Source organism: Carassius carassius, chromosome 12 (assembly GCF_963082965.1).
Source record: "Carassius carassius chromosome 12, fCarCar2.1, whole genome shotgun sequence".
NCBI classification, from domain to species: domain Eukaryota; kingdom Metazoa; phylum Chordata; class Actinopteri; order Cypriniformes; family Cyprinidae; genus Carassius; species Carassius carassius.
Window position 1 is genome coordinate 27,059,934 of NC_081766.1, and position 21,464 is coordinate 27,081,397.

Consider the following 21,464-nt stretch of genomic DNA (forward strand, 5'->3'; position numbering starts at 1 on the left):
CACTGTATATCCTGTAGCCTATTCACTGCTTATTGCACTTCTGGTTAGATGCTAACTGCATTTTGTTGCCTTGTACCTTACATGTGCAATGATAATAAAGTTGAATCTAATCTAATCTCATCTGATCTGATCTGATCTGATCTGATCTGATCTGATCTAATCTAATATGTACTTGTTGTCCCCCTTACATTCCTATATGGTGTAATGTATAATTTTAATTGGATAAACAACGACACCACCCCATGCATCTAGATAATCGACTGATGTAAATACAAACTTTGAATAAATTTGTGGACAGAGACTTGACTTGTGCATGGCTATTCTCATGGGCCCATGCCTTCATGAAAGGCGTGCTGAGAATATTCTGATGGGATCAAAATATAAAGAGGTGATTTCATTGTATTTTTTAACACAAATGCTTTCTGTTAAATGACGTTCATTCCACTAACTAATGCACTACAGCTTTACGAGAAGACTACAACTCCCATGGTGCCACAGATTAAACCAGGATTTGCGGCACCACGAGCCTCGCAGGTGACGTACAGCAGAGAGCAGCAGAGCCGAGAACAGCACAGCATGATGAGTAACGATCCCGGAGTAAGTCAGATAATATTTTATAATCTAAAGAAAGTATTAGACATGTGTAGAAACATTTTGTTTGAGAATAACAACTGCATTTTAAATAACTGGCGTCTAGTAGTGTGCATTTAACTGTATGTGTTTATTTATGTTTAAAGAAAGCTAACGTTAGTTGTGTGCTAGCATTGACAGGTCTAATTATATCACTTTGATGCAACCTTGTATAACTTATATGTGATCTCCATTGTAATATGATTATTGTGATAGTTAATTCACGGATTCAAAAGCACAATTTGTGTCAGTGAGGCGAAATAAACAGTCTTTTAAAGTTGATCTTCATGTATCTTAGACCAGGTAATTTTGTCACTTGAATCAGTGACGCAGACAGAATTTTATTTTTGGTCGGGCCTGGGCAAAAGTGAGCGTGGAGTCGGACTCGATATCCGGGAATTTTTAATCTTACCTTTGATCATATTGAAAAATAAACCGTAGAACACAGTGGAAGACACGCATAGTAAAACTACCACGTCTCCGTCACGAACTTGCCCATTGTCAATGTAACCTAAAATCATTCACAATAGACCCAGTCCCATACTGTTGCAAATTACAATAGGCCACTCGAACTGTATAAAGTTAGAAGCTGTTTAGAAAGGAGCTCCCAAGCAAGGTTGATAAGTCTGCTCAACTAATACGAATAAAGACACAAACGTGAACTTGTATCAGTGTCACTCATGGTGCGTTCAAGTCATGTAGTTGATGGTTACGTCCACCACAAAGTCGTGTTAGTAGCCCCTAACTGCGTAACACAAGGTCAAGGGGGCGTGGTTGGATTCACATCTACAGGTGGAGATGGTCTGGTTTAGGGATTAGGGCGTGGAGACAGGTAGGTTTAGGAATATGTCATGTGGGAGGAGTTGGATATGCATCCAAACACGCCCCCTGGACTTGTGTTCTGCATTGAGGACCATCTCAGCTGGGGGCGTGTCAGTAAGAAAACATGTCGGATGCAAGGATGCAGCCAAAGACTCTAGATATGCAGTGTCTGTATTGACAGTAAAAAAAAATTTAATTAATAAAATTATTTTATATACTCTTATAATATTCATATACATTAAACTATATGTTACATTTACAAAATATTATATTGTTGTATAATAGAATATAAATAATTAAGTTAACATCACCTTTATAAATTGAATAAAGACAGAAAATAAAGCAAATGATGCACATTCTTTATTTATCATTTTGTAGTAAGTAGGTATGTTAATTTTGACTGTTTAACCATTAACCTAGCATTAAGAATTTTGACCGATTTATACATTAGGTTAAACAGTTTAAAAGGTTATTTATTTATTTGCAGTAATTTATCAAAATATTTTAAAATGTTTGCTGCATTCTTAAAATAGGCTACACTACACGTATTAAAAAATGTGTTTTTTAGAGAGAGAAAAAACATGCATCGCATAGCCTATTAATAAGTCCCATTTTATTAATTCATTCAGAAATAGGCCTAATGCCACCGTTAAATGTTTATTCAGCGGTAAATGTCCATCACCTGCACGCTGTCACATGGAGCAGCATTAGCTACACAGAGCCATTGTTCACTGACAAGCTACACAAAAACACAATCATATTTTGCTCATGTTTTGCGCAGCTTGTGGTTAAGATTTTTCCAGTGCAGGATTTAAGAAAGTATTAAAATTAACAATCATCACTAAACTACAATCAATCTGCTCAAGTAATATATTGGAAATATTTGTGAAAAATGCTCATTCGGGCAGTAAATAGAGATCAATACTATTTGATACTTGTTTTGAAAACGTGTCACATCGCATTGTTTTAAATGGGACTCTTGTATCAGGGCACAGGAAATCGATTTACAGTGCAAATATTCTAATATATGGGTACGCTTACTAGGAGAATTTAGGCCATTCACGTTCCGTGATGATAATATATTTAGAACATGCATTGTGTGCTCGCAATGCCAAGGTTATGCTTATGTGAAGCAACATGAAAGCAAGACCATACTGCTAGTAACATGTAGACGTTAGTACATGTCCTAGATACCAATCCACCTACAGTAGATGCATAATCATTTTAAAAGAAAAGCATAATAAATAAAACTTGTCTGTTGAAGGGCATATAAAAAAATTATAAAAAAACAAACAAGAAAAAGAAACAACTATTTACAAAATTCAAAGCAGACCGGACATTACCAAGAGTGTAGGTGTGCATTAACAAAAGAAACACGTTGATGCATGACCAGTCCTCTTCAGTGAAAAGACATGTCCCCCCAAAAGGCCCACTGAGCCAAAAATGTAATGATCGAACCTGCTCTCCATTAGCCTGAAAAATAATAATTAATACTAAATAAATAAAAATCAGTCAAATCTTATTTACCCAACAGCGGACGAGCGTACAGGACAAGTGCAAGATTTCAAGAAGAGATTAACAAGTGTCCATGGCCATATTATTATTGTCCTCTTTAGGGAAGTTAGTATCACCACAGACGTCATCGCTGATTTTCCCTCGTTGAGCTGAAAGGATGGAGACGGCAGCCACTGCCCTCCCACTGCATACATCTTCTGCGACAGTGAAGTAACAAAATCCTCTGTCTTTTGAGGAGAGTCGAACATCATCTGCCATAGTTTAATTACCACCAGATAGGTGAGAAGGGCTGGAGACTGAGTGCTGTCATCTTCTTCAAGACTGGATTAAAGCTCTTTCTCTTGGTAATTTTGGCTAGACTAAAGTCGGGAAAAAAATAGTAGCGTGACATTGTCCTGCATATATTTCACCAGATACGCTTACCGAGCACCTTTCAGGATTGCAGAACTGTCATGCCATCTTAGTACATGGTTGATGAGAGTATGTGGCCGAACGTAATTTTTTGTAAAGTTGCTTTGTATTGATTTGTATCGTAAAATGCGCTATACAAATTTGAATTGAATTTTTCCTTCCGTCAAACACGCAATGTTCAATCTCGATATCACAGCTTTTTAGTGAAGGGATCCACTTGGAAAGATTAGCTCTGAGGAAGCCAGCCTCCGTCCCTTCTTCCCCATCATCTGCACCTTCTACAGAGGCACCATCGAGAGCATTCTGATGAGTTGTATCACTGTGTGGTATGGCGCCTGCAACACGTCCTGCCGGCAGACCCTTCAACGTATAGTGAGAGCAGCTGAGAAGATCGTTGGTGTCTCTCTCCCCTCCCTCCAGGACATTTATGGAACCCGTCTCACCCGCAAAGCCCTCTGCATTGCAGGTGATCCCACTCACCTGTCACACAGCTTCTTCAGTCCGCTGCCATCAGGTAGGAGACTGCGGAGTCTGCGGCCAGGACCCCCCCCCCCCCTACACTTTGTAGGCCAATTGGCTGTTAGCATTACACTGGTTCATTCAACAAAAACCCAATAGGATTTTTCCATAGGCTTTTGGATTATTGCAAAAAATAAACTCTGTGTTGTCCATCAATAAAATATTCCCAAAATAATAACTAATAATAATAACTTTAATGAATGAAATTTGAATCCTAAATACCACAACAAAAAAGCTAAACTTAGGCTATAAACAAACTATACCATGGTCACTCGCCACCAACGTCACTACCGAACTATTGGATTTTGTGTCGATATATGAAACGTTTTTTGTTTAGCCCATCAACGAATTTGTTGGAAAGATGCCAAAATGCATCTGAGGCTGTGTCTCTGCAAAGACCTATTGGTCTCAAGTAATAAACCATTCATTTATTCTTAAGTATGAAAATGCTAATAACCTTTGATTGCATTGACCAATTGTAATGGAACTTGTCTCAAAATATTCCTTACATGCCAACAACATACATATCAATTATGTCATAGTAAGCCGAACTTCCTGTCGATCATTTTGATTTATGTTGAAAACATATTTCTTGTTGATAAAACCGTACAGTGCCGCTACAAATTTTAGGCATAGTGCCAAACTGCATCTGAGGTTGTATCTCTGCAAATATTTGACATATTGACACCAAACTTTGTATGCGTCATAATCACCTCAGACTGACCATGGCACACTTATTTGGTAACAGCGCCACCTATTTGTCAAAAGTGATAAGTCAAAAAATCATATTAGTAGCGGTTGTATTGATGATTTTTCTGCCATTTTGACTAATCTTAACATGGTTTTAATCACTCATTCCTGCCATTGGTCTGAAGCTTGCTTCTGCAGTGCTTGGCCCCCCGTAATTGCTTCTTGCAGCTATATTTCAAACTTATTGTTAGAAACATGTTCAGTGAAAAGTACCTTTTCATAAAAAAATGGAGTAAATACAAAACTAGAGCTAAACTAAAACTGAAATGAAACATTAATAATAGTAAGTAGTGAATGAACATTTAAGCACATATGAAAGCACATTTCTGTACATTTTAAAATAAAATGCATTAAAAGTCAATAAATCCTTGATTAACGTGAATATTTTATTTAAAGAACGCATCTCCACGTAGTATTCAATACAATTCTAGTGCATTTAATATATTAAATAACAGCAGAGTGAGGTGTTTATACAAAATGTTATGTTATCCTTGCTTCTAGAAAATCCTCAAGCTTTCAGCTTTCTAACAGCCTCATGTGGCCATAAACATTTAATTTAAATGTGGCTTTAAGCACTATGCATAATTAAAATTTTACATTTACCTTGACCACGTAAAGCCGGTAAATGTGGTGTTTAAATGGAATAATCGTAAAACATGAGAGTCTCAGCATCAGTAGGAAACAAGCAATAAAACCAGCATCTTCCATCTGAAGACTTGTGGTTACATTTCGGGTGAATAATGTCAAGTTGACCATTGCAGCATGGTAAACACATCTACATGGTTAAAGCTGTCAAATGAGGCATCTACCTGTACATATCTACAGACAGACAGTCTAGATACCTAACTGCTAATAACACAGCTGTCAATCAAACTCATTAAGAATTATGCAAAACACATTTTATTTATTTTTGTATTTGAGATGTTATACTAGTTTTGTAACTGTTTTAAAATTAAACCATTATATGACATTACATTTGTATAATAAACTTGAGGGGACTATTCATCATAGTGGGCAAGCCTGTCAGGACCGTCCACTGGCCACACCTCTGACTTGAATTAATTTATTCACTTGAGTGTTACTTTCCAGCAAGCTACTGGGATCTTGCACAAATATCACTAATTTAAAAAAATCTAAGCGCATTTAAAAAAATTAGCTATTTTCATATAATTTTGTAAGCTACTCCAAAAATCTGACTTGAGATCAGCTTTAAAGTATATATGAACACAGTTCCCACTGCAATGTCATTGTCTTTACATTCTTCGTCTTTTTTTAAACACAGTGCCCATGTATTAGTAGGAGGATCAAGTATGTAGAATTTCATGCTGCCTCGATATCAGACAACGTCACTCAAATAATTTAAATGACTATTTTAAAACGTACTCAAAAGTTTACATTTATGTGTCTTTCTGTCTCAGAGTTTTTTGCAACAGCTGAGGCAGATTGTCAGCAGGATGGGGTCTGGCCCACGAGGGACAAGGCTGGGTGTGAAGCTGCTCATTGGAGCCGGCGCTCTTGCCTTTGGGTTCAAAGAAGCCACATACACAGGTAAAACACTTGTTGTTAGGCTCTACGTGGGGAGGCTGCAGACCTGGAGCAGGCAGATAGACGGCCGAGGCAGTTTTAGGCACGTTATTCCTGATGTGTCCAGTAGGGGGAAGATGATATACTTTACGGCTAAATCATTAAAAGGGTCATATGATGTTAATAGAACATTACTGTGTTTATTTGGTGTAATAAAAATGTTTCTGAAACACGTTGATTTTTACAAAGCTCATCGTTCTGAAAAGCGAGGTGTATGCTGATTGGCCCGCTATCCATGCATTGTTATTGGCCGAATACCTCAAGTGTGTGATGGAAATGTTATGCCCCTTACCATACTGTGATGCCGTCTCCTGGCATGAAGACACAAAAATATTAAAACCCATTATAAACGTGGCAGTTGTTGCATCCAGTGGGGACATAATTACGGATTATAAATGACTTGTACGAACATCTCCCGGATATGTTGTAGAGTTCAACCAATCCGATGAAGACTTCAACACTCCTGAATTGTTTCCATGTTTGTGTGCCATATGCATCAGATGTTCAGCCAGCGGTCCGTGGGCATGACGTCTGATGCTGAGACTATATAAATAATATCTCTTTGTGTTTGAGACTTTTGTCTTCGCAACTTTAGGGCGATCTATCTATTCACAAACAGCTTTTAACACTCCAGATTAGGGTTGCACCGAATCCAGGATTCGGATTCGGCCGAATATTGGGCTTTTTGATGGGGTTCGGTTTCAGCCGAACCTTAGATTTTTTTTCCACCGAACCGAACCCTAGGCTTGCGCTACGCTGGTCGACGTCACACGGCCGTTGATTACGTGATGGTGTTTACATGACGACCGTTCTGTAGCAATACGTGGAGATAAGCATTTTTCTCGGTGAGCCTTTGATTCCTCTTCAGTGGGGGAAGACAAACCGGCAGCGATTTCCACTGCTGGCAAAAATGGCAAAGATCAACCTCTGTGTGCCACCAACATCTGTGCCAAGTGAAAGACTTTTCAGTACTGCTGGGGACATTCGTTCCCACACTCGCAACCGGCTGACACCTGTTAATGCAGAGCGTCTTGTTTTTTGGAAAGGAAATTTCACATTTCATGTAAAAAAGGTTAGAGGTTTTACATTAATTTAATTATGACGCAGGAGATGTGTGTGATCTTCCGTAATATTTTTCGTAATATTTGGCTACTGTTCTAATCGTAGCCTAGCCTACTGTTATAAACGAAAACTGCCTACTGTCCATGTTTATTGAGTAAATGGTCAATAACATTAATTTCAGTTAAGTCACCAAATATATTCTGGTTTAAAAAAGAAAAGAATAACACTTTTCTTTGCATTGTTGCACATTTATTGAAATGTTTTGGTTTGTACTTGGGTAAGCATAGTCTTATGGTAATTGTCAAAATAGTTTTTCCCACTTGTCATCCTGGCATAATGTTGGCTAATCTTTTTTTTTTTTTTTACAGTTAAAATAAAATGAAAAATACACTTCTGTGGACGTTGTTTACTTCATTAATGTGTTTTACTGTGTTAATGGAATGAGGATGCGAGTAGGATTCGGTACTCTGTTTCGGATTCGGCCGAATCTTAAACAGTGGATTCGGTATTCGGCCGAACCCAAAAAATCTGGATTCGGTGCATCCCTACTCCAGATAGAAAGGAAAACTTGAAATTGCATCATATGACCCCTTTAAATTGAAACTCGAAACTTACACATTAATAACCGTCCCATCCATATTTACTTATTTATTGTATTTTTTTAATATTATTATATTTTAAATATGTTAAATTAAGCTATCAGTAAGACACTGTAATGATCTGCACTACATATTAAAATATCTGTAGATATTCACTGTTGGTTTACATTCATAGCCTACAATAGACAATTGAATTGCACCTGAATTAGTGTTTTTGATAAATTAATAATACACATTTATTAACATTTACACATTAAATGAGTGAATTTAAAAATTTATAATACACATATTTGGATCAAATGGACAATGTAATGATACATGATCTACTTTAGCCTAATTATATTCACTGTAAGTTTTCATATATACAGGAGATTAAGTGATGTACTGTAAATGTTGTTGTTTAGCCCATCAGGCTTACAGTGTAATCACAAGGACCATCAATCAATGAAATAACTCCTTTAGTATTCACTGTTGGCTGTCAGAAAAGTGTCCTACATAGCATTTTATGAAGACAAACAATTCACCCCTTTCTAAAATTCCAAGGGCCATTTAGCCATCTGAGAAGTAATATATATATATATATATATATATATATATATATATATATATATATATATATATATAATATTGTAAATATATATATATATATAATATTGTAAATATATATATAGTACAATATTATTAACACAATATATTAAAAACCTGAACTAGGGTGACTCCTGTTGATGACTCTCTTGCCTCTTTTTCTTTAAATTTTGTCCAATCCTGTCAAAATGCGTCCACTCGCTGATAAAAATAAAATAAATTTCGATAATTGTAGAAAATAATTGTTATTTGTGAATAATGGCAGGATGTCATGTTTGACCATGTTTTCCTTTATAGAATCCTTACAATACCTTATCTAAATGACAGGTCCTTGCAGAAATTTCTCCGTCACCACCAGGATGGACTGATATTCCACAAAAACGAGGGCACAGGTAAATGGATTACCAGAGAAGGAATTGAGATCACACGCCAAATAGCCAAGTATTATTTTGCTTGTAGCTTTTTACTACAAAAGTGTTCTATATTAACCACTTTTTAGAGCAATGGTCTCACATTATGGATCAACGATTTGAAAGTAAAAAGTGAAAGTGACGTGACCATACAGCCAAGTATGGTGACCCATACTCGAAATTCATGCTCTGCATTTAACCCATCCAAAGTGCACACACAAACCCACAGTGAAAACACACCTGGAGCAGAAGGCAGCCATTTATGCTGTGGCGCTCAGGGAGGAGTTGGGGGTTCGGTGCTTTGTTCAAAGGCACCTCAGTTGTGGAATTGAAGGTTGAGAGAGTGCTGTACATTCACTCCCCCCAACCAAATTAAAAACGATGTGAAATTAACATCATGCAAAGCACATCTTAAAACATGAGACCTACCTTTGGAAAAAGGACATCTGTAATGCATTTGATCTTATCACTTTGGGTGCACTGTCGAGAATTGAAGTCAGGTGAGAGTAAATGTCATCAATCTGCTCCTGATTAGTGGTCGACCGATATTGGTTTTTTGACTGCCAATGCTGATATCTTGGAAAGCAGGGTGGCCGAAATAAAGCCGATGTAATTTTCATTTTAATTAATATTTAAGAAATTTTAAATTATTTGACAAAGGATTAAAAAATAAATGTAAAATAAACACTTACACATTAGATAAAGTATTTTTCACAAATAAATTTATATTTAATAAAAATATTACTAAAACTGAAGTAAATACTGCAGCCAACAGGGCACTTAGTAATCTGGGAAGTTTGTGTGCATTGGGAATCATATTTTTCAAATAAAGCCATGGTAACCCTCGTTTTACATACAGCTTACAGAGAAAATGACATGAATATGACTGTGGGCAAATGCATAAAGCGCAGCATAATTTGAAATCACAACGTTAAAGCATTCAGTTAACACTGACAGTCAACCAGAGGTCACTCGATTATGCTGGATAAAAATGCACATTTCACAAGATCTCACAGCTGGATTCGACTAAGTTTGCAAAATTAAATGTTCTTTAGTCATAAATTAAATTATATTTGTTTAAATTATATAAATGCATATTTGCGTAAAGCTGATGGCAAACAAGAAAGTATTATAATGTTTGACTTTCTATTACTAATAATATAAAAGCAATCATTAGAATACGTTTGTATATATTAATTAATTTGTTTAACCATTCTATCTGATTATTAGACAAACTTCTATACGTATTAGACAGAACTGTTAATGACAACAGCAAACAAGAGAGAGAATGTGAGCTATATGCTCTCAGGCGCTGTCGCTCTCAGTGCAGTCGAAATAAAAGTCCCACCTCTAACACATTGGCCAAGCAGAAAAACTTATCGGCAGATGCCGTTACTTGAAAAATGCCAGAAATTGGCCGATGTATCGGCGTTGGTGATATATCAGTCGACCACTACTCCTGATCTTCAATGTATACAGGCAAAAGTGCTGACTTGGTGGAAAGCTTGGAAAAAGAGTAAAGCCACATTGAATTATTTTGGCCACTGTCTTCTTGCCTTTCAAAAGTGAGGAAAAAAAAAATCAGCTGAGTCCCAATATGATAACTCTAGTTGCTGACAATAAACAGGTAGATTGATAATTGAAATGTTTTAATTTCATTTATATCGTTTCAGTGTAGGTTATGAAGAATAGAAATGTGAATACTGAGGTGATTATGAAAAACAATGACTTGGTATGATTGATGTCTTTTGGCTGTGCAGATGGTTTATAGCTTTTCCATGTGTGCTGTAATGCCTCAGTTTGGTCAGTTATTTCTATTGGCAAGGAAAGAACTTCAAAAATAAAACACCAAACTGAGATCTGATACAGAACATAGTACACACACACCCCTCATAACTTCTCAAACCACTCAATTAGACGTAGACGCCACTCCCTGATTGCAGGAATGTCAATCTAAAAGAAATTGAATGGTTACAGGATTAGTATTCAATTCTTATTGTTAAAACTCAATTACCAACAAAGTACAGCAAATTTATAACAACCTTTTAAGGAGGAAAATGGAAAAGCTCACCTGAGGGAAATTGAATGGAATGTTCAGCACAGTAAGGTCATACTGTCTACATTATATGCCATAAGAACATAGCAATCGTCTCTTATCTGTGGACCTAAATACGTCTCTGTACTTGTCATCACCAAAACCAGACTTTCATAACTATACGGGGAGGCTTCAATACCTATAGGGATGCATAAATAATGGTTGTGGCCAGGGAGTATTGATGGGTATCGTTTACATTTTATTGATACAGATACCGCTTATCGATACTACTCTATATAATTTGGTGCAGAAAGACATTTCTAGTTACTTAATGCTGAACTTTAGTACTGCAGTTTACAAATGAACAGAAAAAGGCACATGAAGCACATTTTTTAAATAAAAAGGCCCTTCAAAAAGAGCAAGAGAGAGAGAGACAGATACCGAAAGAGAGAGAAAGATTTCCTCAGCATACCACAGCACAACATATCTGAACACCCCATGTGCATAGGAGCACAACAGAATGTAAGAGAAGTTTGGCGTCTCTAGCCGTTTTTATTTAAGAAAATCAACATATTGACTTTCTCAGGGAGCAGGCGCTATCTCTCTTTACAGAACACACTTTCGCATGGAGTTGAGAAAGCCTGAACACAGGTAGATGGAGGAAAGCTGTGCAAGAAGAGGTAAATTGTCTTTCATATCCCACCAACAGAGGACAGGGTCTTCGGAGATGGGGTTGGGAGGCAAGGCTCTGTAGACAGACACTTCACTCTTCATCTACTCATGGAGGGTCTGTGTAGTGTGTTGTTGTTGATTGAGGAGTCTCTTTAGCTTTCTGTCCTCTTCTGCAAAGAGTTCTTCTAGTGCAGAGACTTATATAAGATATAAGATTTACCAAGTTATTGTAGTCAGTTTTATTCCTTGCTTGTTAGAACACCCCATAAGCATCACATTAATATATCCAACTTACCAAGTCCTCCTCCTCTTCATGCTCTTCTCCATCTTCAATCTGTGACTCACCTCTCACTAACTTTACCTGATCATCCTTTTCTGAAAACAACTGAGGGAAATGACTTCAAAGTCATGTACATTATCACATTCAACATTAAATAAAAAACATCTTAGTAAACATTGCTCATATTCTTTCACTGCTGCCTCGACAACTCGATCCCAGATTTCACTGTCACCTTTGCCTTGAATCAAGGGTCCATGGCTGTGTCCTTGTCGAGGAATGCCCTCACAAGAAATTGTAGTGTTTCAAGTCCAGGTAAGCATGAAGAGTCAGATTCTAGAAGTTACCTATTCAAAGATTTATTAGCATCAAAGGCCAACAACAAACACAGCCTGCATGCCACATGGTTGCTCCCATTGAATTGTTCTTTTACACCTTTTATTACCAACTAGTAACCCATAGTGCCCTCTTCTGGTGAATCTGGTGAACACAACAGAAATGTATGCTCCTAATTGAGCTTCGTATGCTACATGGCTTGGTTAGGAATTTCTCACACTTTTAAATAGGCAACAACCGGCTGTGTATGAATTGTCATCGTTATGATGATGAGTATTCTTTTTTTGGCACCTGGTACCATTTGGAGAGGTCACACCACACCTTTTCTTTAACGACGGCAACACACTGAATCTCCCTCCATAATTCTAAAGTGGTCCTCAGGCTTTTTATGGATAGGCCGAATTGGGCCATATGTTGCATGCCCGTCATTGTATAAAATGTGCATCACACTGATGAACTCCTCAGCCTTCCTTAAGTCATCCTCTGTAAACTTTTCAAGAAATGAATTAAATTATCATGTGAATATTGTACATTTCATTATACCAATCTACTAGATTCAGCCTAGCCAATTCATTAACTTAAATCTACTTGTTCTACTAATGCTTGCGTGAAACCAACTCATTGAATAACCTGTCTCTCTTCATGAGCTTTTTTGCTCGGGCATCCAAGAAGGCAGCTTGTATGGCAGGGTATTGTTCAACAAACCTTTCAACCATGAGAAACAAGGAGTTCCAGTGGGTCTTGACATCCAGGACAACAGAATGGCTCGGCAAGCCTGAATCATAATGACCAATTTAAATAAATTTAAGTTAATAATTATTAATATGCATTAATAAACACCAGTGCATTTGTGTATTAATAGTAGCTAATGCATCAATAAAACTGAAACAATCACTGAATTTCTTTCTTACCCTAGAGTCGCTGCTTCTCCTCAAAGATGTCACGACTATATAGTGATCTTGTGTCATGCTTGTCAATCCATCGCTGGTTAACACTAATTTGGGAACACTGACAAGGTCATAAATTACTTTCTTTTTTTTAGTTTCATACTAAGAAGGTATGAGTGTGTTTTTTATAATGTCCCTCTGGAAGGGGGGTGGTAATTGGGGTCAATGGTTGTGGTCTTCTTCCTAGAGGAAAATATTAGCAATAATGAAAAAAAACCTATACAAAATTAGTTAACTTAAATAATTGTCAGGTGGGGACAGCTCACACATCTCAGTTCACATCAATATCAAACTAAAGATGCTGTAAGCGATGCTAGTGGATGCTCTCTTTTTTTTTTGTACAGTTAAATTAATGGTAATGGTATTCTAACTTATCGCTATAGCCTACAAAGTTACTGGTAATGGAATGCAACTTGCCTACACTACCAGTCAAAGGTTTTTGAACTATAAGGTTTTTTTCAATGTTTTTAAAACGAGTGTCTTTTGTTCACCAAGTATTCATTTATTTTATTCAAATAGAGGAGTAAAGCAAAAACAGTAATATTGTGGAATATTTTTACAATTTAAAATGACTGTTTTCTATTTGAATATATTATAAAATGCAATTTATACCTGTGATGTAAAGCTGAATTTTCAGCATCGTTACGCCAGTCTTCAGTGTCACATGACGTGATCCTTTAGAAATCATTCTAATATGAAGGTTTGCTGCTCAAGAAACATTTATTATTATCAATGTTGAAAACAGTTGTGTACAATTTTTTTTCAGGATTATTTGATAAATAGAAAGTTCAAAAGAACAGCATTTATCTGAAATAGAAAGCTTTTGTAACATAATCGTTCAATAGTTTGGGGACTGTTTCACTAACTTTTTACTTTTTAAGGTGAAACTTGACTAGCGTTCCCTGTGGGGTAATTCTATTTAGATTTTAAAACCGATTTGGTGTCCCCAAGATTATGGAAGCACATGGGTAGCGATATTCAATTTGCAATGTAATATGCAAAATGACAATGCAATATGTAAAATGGCAATGCATTTCTGTATTTACATTTACATTTTCCAATACATTTGTGCAACGTTTGGTGCAAAATTAAAATTAAAATTAAATTACATAATTTTCATTTGGCATTTCATACACCAGTTTTAATATGTAAAATGAATACTAATTTTAACGCTTTATAAGTTGCAAAATTAAAATGAAAATGTATTACAGAAATGATTAGATATGTATAACATGTTCAAGCAAAAACTGTGGCAAAATTATCATTTAAATGCTATTTTTCTTAAATGCATTAACACTCACAGTCAGACACTTACGATTGCATTTTCATTCAGTGTCCCGCAATGAATGTAGCAAAATTCAATGTGCACATTGAAAATGCATTCTGAGCCGATCACGTGTCCGCCCCCTCCCAGCATGTCAATCACTGCGTGAACAAGGCGGGGCTTGCAGAAGGTCACAGACTCAAATCTCAAGAAGAGGATTCAAGTGAGAGAACATGGACAAGACCGTTGGTCCGTGTACGTTTTGATCATTTCGGTTTATGGCTTCAATATTAAATTCGCACTTGTGGGCGGCGCTGAAGCGCTGCTTTCATCTGATTGGTCGAATCGCTCAACCTTCAGCTCGGTCTTTCCATTCTTTCAGGCAGAATAAGAGTCAGTGCGAGTGAAGCACTGTAATGTCTGAAACCACCGCTCACTGTTAATTAGAATAATATTTGAATCAGATGATGCTGGCCACATAATTCGTGCTGCTGTGACTTGCAAGAGACCCCGTTAAATTATTTCTAGGTTATAGTATTGTATAAATATTGTCCCACTGATAAAAACAGTGCAAATAGTTCTGTCTCCTTGGATAACAGTGAAGTGGAAATAAATATAGTTAAATTTATGAAATAAAATTAAATAGGATTTTTTGGGAAGGTAAGTCTGGCCAGTTATACAGCAACACGAGTCAAACGAGTCTGAAAATCTGAGCTGAATTTGGTGAAACATTAAAGTTCTAGTCTGTGTCAGTTACTCTCATAATAATAATAATAATGTTACCCGTATTTTTCGGTATAAGTTGCATCAGTCCAAAAATACGTCATGACGAGGAAAAAAACATATATGAGTCGCATTTATTCAGAACCAAGAGAAAACATTACCGTCTACAGCCGCGAGAGGGCGCTCTGGGGTAGGCTACAGGAGCACTGAGCAGCATAGAGCTAATTTTACTATTTTTATTTCAGAAATATAACAATATTATATTTTACAATAATTTATTAATGTCAAACACACATACCTAGTGCCTTATGACTTAAAAGATGAGAGGTAAATGTTACAGACATGGAACTGTTCAGTCTATTATTGATTTTTACTTCACTTTTTTCCAAAGAGACAGAACTATTTGCACTGTATTTATCAGTGGGACAATATTCATACAATACTACAACCTAGAAATAATTTGCAGGTCTCAGCAGCACGAATTATGTGCCCAGCTACATCTGATTCAAATATTATGCTAATTAACAGTGAGCGGTGCTTCTTTGTTCTGCCTGAAAGAATGAAAAGACCGAGTTGAAGGTTGAGCGTTTCGACCAATCAGATGAAAGCAGCGTTTCAGCCCCGCCCACAAGTGCGAGTGAAATATTGAAGCCATACACCGAAATGATCAAAACGTACATGGACAAACTGTCTTGTCCATGTTCTCTCACTTGAATCCTCTTCTTGAGACTCGAGTCTCTGACCTTCTACAAGCCCCGCCTTGTTCACGCAGTGATTGACATGCTGGGAGGGGGCGGACACGTGATCGGCTCAGAATGCATTTTCAATGTGCACATTGAATTTTGCTACATTCATTGCGTGACACTGAATGAAAATGCAATCGTAAGTGTCTTGACTGTGAGTGTTAATGCATTTAAGAAAAATAGCATTTAAATGATAATTTTGCCACAGTTTTTGCTTGAACATGTTATACATATCTAATCATTTCTGTAATACGTTTTCATTTTAATTTTGCAACTTATAAAGCGTTAAAATTAGTTTTCATTTTACATATTAAAACTGGTGTATGAAATGGCAAATGAAAATTATGGAATTTAATTTTCATTTTCATTTTGTACCAAACGTTGCACAAATGTATTGGAAAATGAAAATGTAAATACAGAAATGCATTGTCATTTTACATATTGCATTGTCATTTTGCATATTACATTGCAAATTGAATATCGCTACCCATGTGCTTCCATACAAAATCTACTACTGCTAACTAAAAACTTATTTTATAATGAATCTTACCTTCACTTGAGGCAGAGGCAGGGGAGTTGCAGTTGGAGCTGGAGCCGGGAAACAACGAAGGCATTAAATATAGTGCATTGCTTGATGAAGGTGGCGTGTTTTATTTTCAGATGTTTATTCATATTACCAGTGTTTCCGCTTTTTGGTCACTATTTCTGTACTGCAGAAATTGCATCTGGCATTAAATGTGTCACTCAGTTTTGTTACGTGAGCCCACACTTGAACATTTCAGCCTTGCTGCAATGACTGTCTGCACACAAACAGACACCACACATGCTCATGGATATCACACGCACGTCGAGCAATTATCGGCCACGTGATCACATCATTCAGGGACGGAAAATGTGCAAACTGCAGCATTTAATTCGCCGTTAACACAGAAGTATACAGAGATTAAATAATGCAAGTATCAATAACAGTATCATTTGTCCTAAAGCTTATCGATACACCGGTATTGACCCAATTGTGTACCGGTCCAAAAAAAATACCGGTTCTCTGTACACATCCCTACCAGGGAGTAGAAAGAGTTATGGCAATCCATTTCACATTTGCATTATTTTTGCCTCATGATATTTGGGTAAAATCACCGCTATTTAAAACCAGCATAAAAGATTTTTACTGTTTTTTTCACTTGGAAACAACATGCATGTTGGCAGTGTAATTTTCTTTGCCATGTGAGTAAAATGAAAAATTAAGCAGACTACCACTTGCCATTCATATATGAAATGAAGAAACTAAAAAACAAACAAAAAAAAAAAAAAACTACAAATAACTGCTGTAAAATAATGTAAAATTATAATGTAAGATTTGTACATGCAATTGAGCCTCTTCATAGATGAGTTTCATGCAGGCTTTTCCATTCTGCAAGAAATAATCAAAATAGCCTTGCTCAAGGGTCTCACCTCATTCGTGGTATTGTGGGCAGAAGAGAGCTCTCTCTTCATTCTACTTTCAGTCCCCCAACCACAATTCCAGCTGGACTTGAGACTCTCTATCCATTAAGCCATGACTGCCCCTAAAACATATTGAAATTAATTGACATTTAATTATAAATGTAATAACATTGCACAATTGCTGAACAATAATAACTTTTGCAATTATTTATTTTCATGTCGCTTTTAGACTTGTCTGTTCTGATGGCTCATACTGTACAGCCCTACCCTACTGGATGCATCATGAACAACAGGGTGTAAAACTACCTGGGCCATATGTCTGCCCCCCCCCCCCCCTTACTATGATGGGCTATTTTAAGTTAGCAAAATTACATAATAAAATACAGTTCACACCAAAACAATAATTCTGTCACAATTTACTAACTCGTGTTCTAAACCCATACAAATGTCTAACTTGTGTGGAACACAAAGGAGAATATTCATAGTTTATTGGAAGTTTAATAACTAATTGTGTTTTGCTGTGTGTGTAGTGGAGGGTGGCCAGAGAGCCGTTATCTTCAACAGAATTGGAGGGATGCAGATGGACACTGTGCTAGCAGAAGGATTGCACTTCAGGTACAATAAACACATCAGTTCTTATTAGAGCCATAAGATTGCATAATAATAGTACAAAGCGATGTAATGATTCAATCAACTCACGATTCGATTCACACTTTTTCTTACTGATTTTTTTTAGCAAATGAGATTTATGACAAATTATAAATTAAATGTGTCCTTTTATTATTGCTTTGACAAAATGCTGCACGTTTTTTTTTTTTTTTTTTTTTTGTGAAATTGAAATATAACACCATAATAATATACTAATATATCACTTGCCTATTATTGCTTATTTGTTCGTTTTGATTGCTTATATTGTCCTCATTTGTTGTTTTGGATAAAAGCGTCTGCTAAATGAAAAAAATATAATGGAAATGTAAATAACAAAAATAAATATCTTCATATAAGGCTGTCTGTGCTCTTTCCATATAATTCCAAAATTAGAGGCAACCACTGCATTTAATGATCCAAAGAAAGATGCTGTATACATGCAACATAAGCAGTTTTAATATTAATACTTGCTAGTCCTCACACAGTTATTGTATGACTTTTGGAGACTTGAACTACTTTTATTATACTTTAAAGGAATAGTTTACCCTAAAATGGAAATTTGCTCATCCTCAGGCCATCCAAAATGTAGCGAAGTTTGTTTCTTCATTCGACTTCATTGCAATAATCCACAATTCACAACTATTCCTTTCAAATGTGCTTTTTTAGAACTTGGCGGAATTCTGCAATACGTGGTCAGAACAAACATGAGAGGGAGCAAATGAAGTGAAAAGTTACATTTTACAGTAAGCTGTTCCCTTAATAAGTCTGTCTTACATTTAGATTGCCGTGGTTCCAGTACCCCATCATCTATGATATTCGAGTTAGGCCCAGGAAGATTTCATCCCTCACTGGAAGCAAAGGTAACCTTGAACCAAATTCCCATAAATGCAATAATTGTTCAACTTTGGGTTGATAAAGTTCCAAGTAGGGCTGGGAAAATAAATAGATGCATCGGGAATCGAGAAATGATTCAGCATCGATTCAGAGATTTTCTGAATGCATCGCGCGATTCTTTCTTGAATCGATTCTGAGCTTAGCTTTGAACAGCAGATGGCACTGCATGCTTTAGAAACAACGGTACTCTGTTTTTTTCCAAATCCTTACAGACACTTGAACCTAAAATAATCATTCATAAAATTCAAAAAGGTTAAGGCAAATTACAAAGTTGTTCACAGTGGGCAGTTTACATTAATCTTGCATCATAAAAGCATTCTAAGATGAAGTGAAATTACATGACTCAGCCGAACGCACAAGCACTCTTAAGTGCTTGTCTTCATGACCAATTAAGAGTGCAGATTAGATTAGAGCGCCATCTGCTGTTAAAATCTAAGATCAGAATTGATTCCATCACGATGCATTCTGAAAATCTAAGGATCAATCCACAAATCGATTCTGCATCGATTTATCATCCCAGCCATAGTTCCAAGTGATGTTGCTAGGTAACACACCCTGTCTCTCACTGTTGCCCTACTCAATAACCAACATGTTAAGAGTGTGCCACTTAAAAGAGTTCATGTGACCCTGTCCATCACAGATCTTCAGATGGTAAACATTGGTCTTCGTGTGCTGTCTCGACCCATTGCCTCCAAATTGCCAATCATGTACCAGCAGCTGGGGAAAGACTATGATGAGCGTGTGCTTCCTTCTATTGTCAATGAGGTGTTGAAGAGTGTGGTGGCCAAGTTCAATGCCTCCCAACTGATCACACAGAGAGCTCAGGTACAGTATGAAGACTGAAGGCCGTGATTCACCAAGTCAGAGTCAGCAGTTGGGTTTCGGCAATGTTTGGTTGTTTTTCAGTGACTGTTGGATTTTTGGCTGATTGGGCATATTGAGTCCATCCGTGGGAGAGATCACTCTAATTGGCTGTTCAATTTAGCAAAGCGGTTCAAGAGAATGCCTTATGCAATGGTCCTTATTAGTGCAGCGCTGATTTATGTACATGGAGGTAACTGCTGCTTTTTTTTTCAGGCCCTCTGCCATTTGTCTTCAGACCAATAATATATAAAACAAATAATCACTTTACAAAAAATTGCCTAAAGGCAGAAGTGTGAGGGTTATCATTTTTTTAAAACTTTGTCAATACATGTTTGTCAAAACTGTATTATTTGAACAGTAAAGTAGTTTAAGGCATAGTTTTTACAGACATTTTACAGTTACCATAGATGTGGTTGTTTCAAAACTGTGTTTTTAGAAGAATTTAAACAGTATGATTGTTGATGGATATTATTTGTATTATTAGTTGATCTCCCCTTCGTCTCACAATCAGGTTCAGCAATGGTGCTATTTTTTAGGTATTCTTTGCAGCTTGGTAACCTTAGTCCTCATTCATGTACCGGTACTTGGAAAAGAGCAATGTGAACACATTCAAAATGTTTATTTTGTTTGTTTTGAATGGAAGAAAGTCATTCATAAACTGGTTTTGAATGACATGCTCATAGAATAGATAACCTGATGCCATGTTCCCAAAAAAATAAGATCAATATCATCAGGTATTTATCTTATTGCAAACTGTGTTGTAACACAAATATTCATTCCTAACCCATACATTCACCTGCTTCCCCTGACCTTTGACCCTAACACTGTCAGCAGCTTCTCAGGTCTGATCCTGGTGTTAGACAAAAATGATTAACTCTCAGCAGAGGCTAAGAAGCTCTGCCTTAATTTGGTTACAGAGCTGTTTGAGACAACAGACTGTTATTTCACACTCTCATTTGATACAAGTGCTGAGACTAGATGAAACAAGAGCTGAGACACACTAGACAAAATATTTCATATTAAAGTATCTGCTTGTTGGGTCAGGTCTAGAAATTATTCAGTAAAGCAGATGAAGGACATAGCAAACATTAGGATGTTCATATACTGAGAAACTCTGTATTAAGTAAGAACAATTCTCATTTGTAAGTCGCTTTGGATAAAAGCATCTGCTAAATGAATAAATGTAAATGTAAACAATTCTAAATATAAGCACTTTCACTTTTGGACCTTATTGTATCTGCATGTCTGTTGATGATTTAAACAAGTTGATACTGAGAAAATGAGTCTATCTGTTATTTATGTGTTGTGTTGTTTTGTTGTTCAGGTGTCACTACTCATAAGGCGAGATCTAATCGAAAGAGCTAAAGACTTTAACATCATCCTGGATGACGTGGCCATCACAGAGCTCAGCTTCAGCAAAGAGTACACCGCTGCTGTGGAGGCCAAACAAGTCGGTTAGTAGTATCGAAATACATAATCTATGCACCCTTGATAATGATAATGCATATTGTGTACCCTAAACTAGCCTAAACGAAGCATCCTAATCCAACAGTTTACACTGGATAAATAAGACAAGCCTCATCATAAAGTTGGTTTTACACAATAGCCTTACGTTGACCTGTCTAAATGCCACAGTCTTTGTCTTGAATCTTACCCAACAATTTTAAATACTCTATGTGAAATGACAATAACATTTATATAATAAATATATTATAATAAATACATGTTGTT

The 21,464-nt window shown here is 36.5% G+C and overlaps 1 protein-coding gene across 1 annotated transcript in view; it reads left to right on the top strand.

Annotated features, from left to right (window-relative positions):
- Nucleotides 1-468: 468 nt before the first annotated feature.
- Nucleotides 469-21,464, top strand: part of LOC132155144 (prohibitin-2-like) — a 29,164-nt gene continuing 8,168 nt past the window's right edge. The window contains exons 1-6 of the mRNA XM_059563966.1: nucleotides 469-597; nucleotides 6,066-6,195; nucleotides 17,858-17,942; nucleotides 18,756-18,835; nucleotides 19,510-19,694; nucleotides 21,058-21,187. Coding sequence (XP_059419949.1) covers nucleotides 487-597; nucleotides 6,066-6,195; nucleotides 17,858-17,942; nucleotides 18,756-18,835; nucleotides 19,510-19,694; nucleotides 21,058-21,187 — 721 coding nt within the window. The 5' untranslated portion in view covers nucleotides 469-486. The remainder of the gene's footprint in view (nucleotides 598-6,065; nucleotides 6,196-17,857; nucleotides 17,943-18,755; nucleotides 18,836-19,509; nucleotides 19,695-21,057; nucleotides 21,188-21,464) is intronic.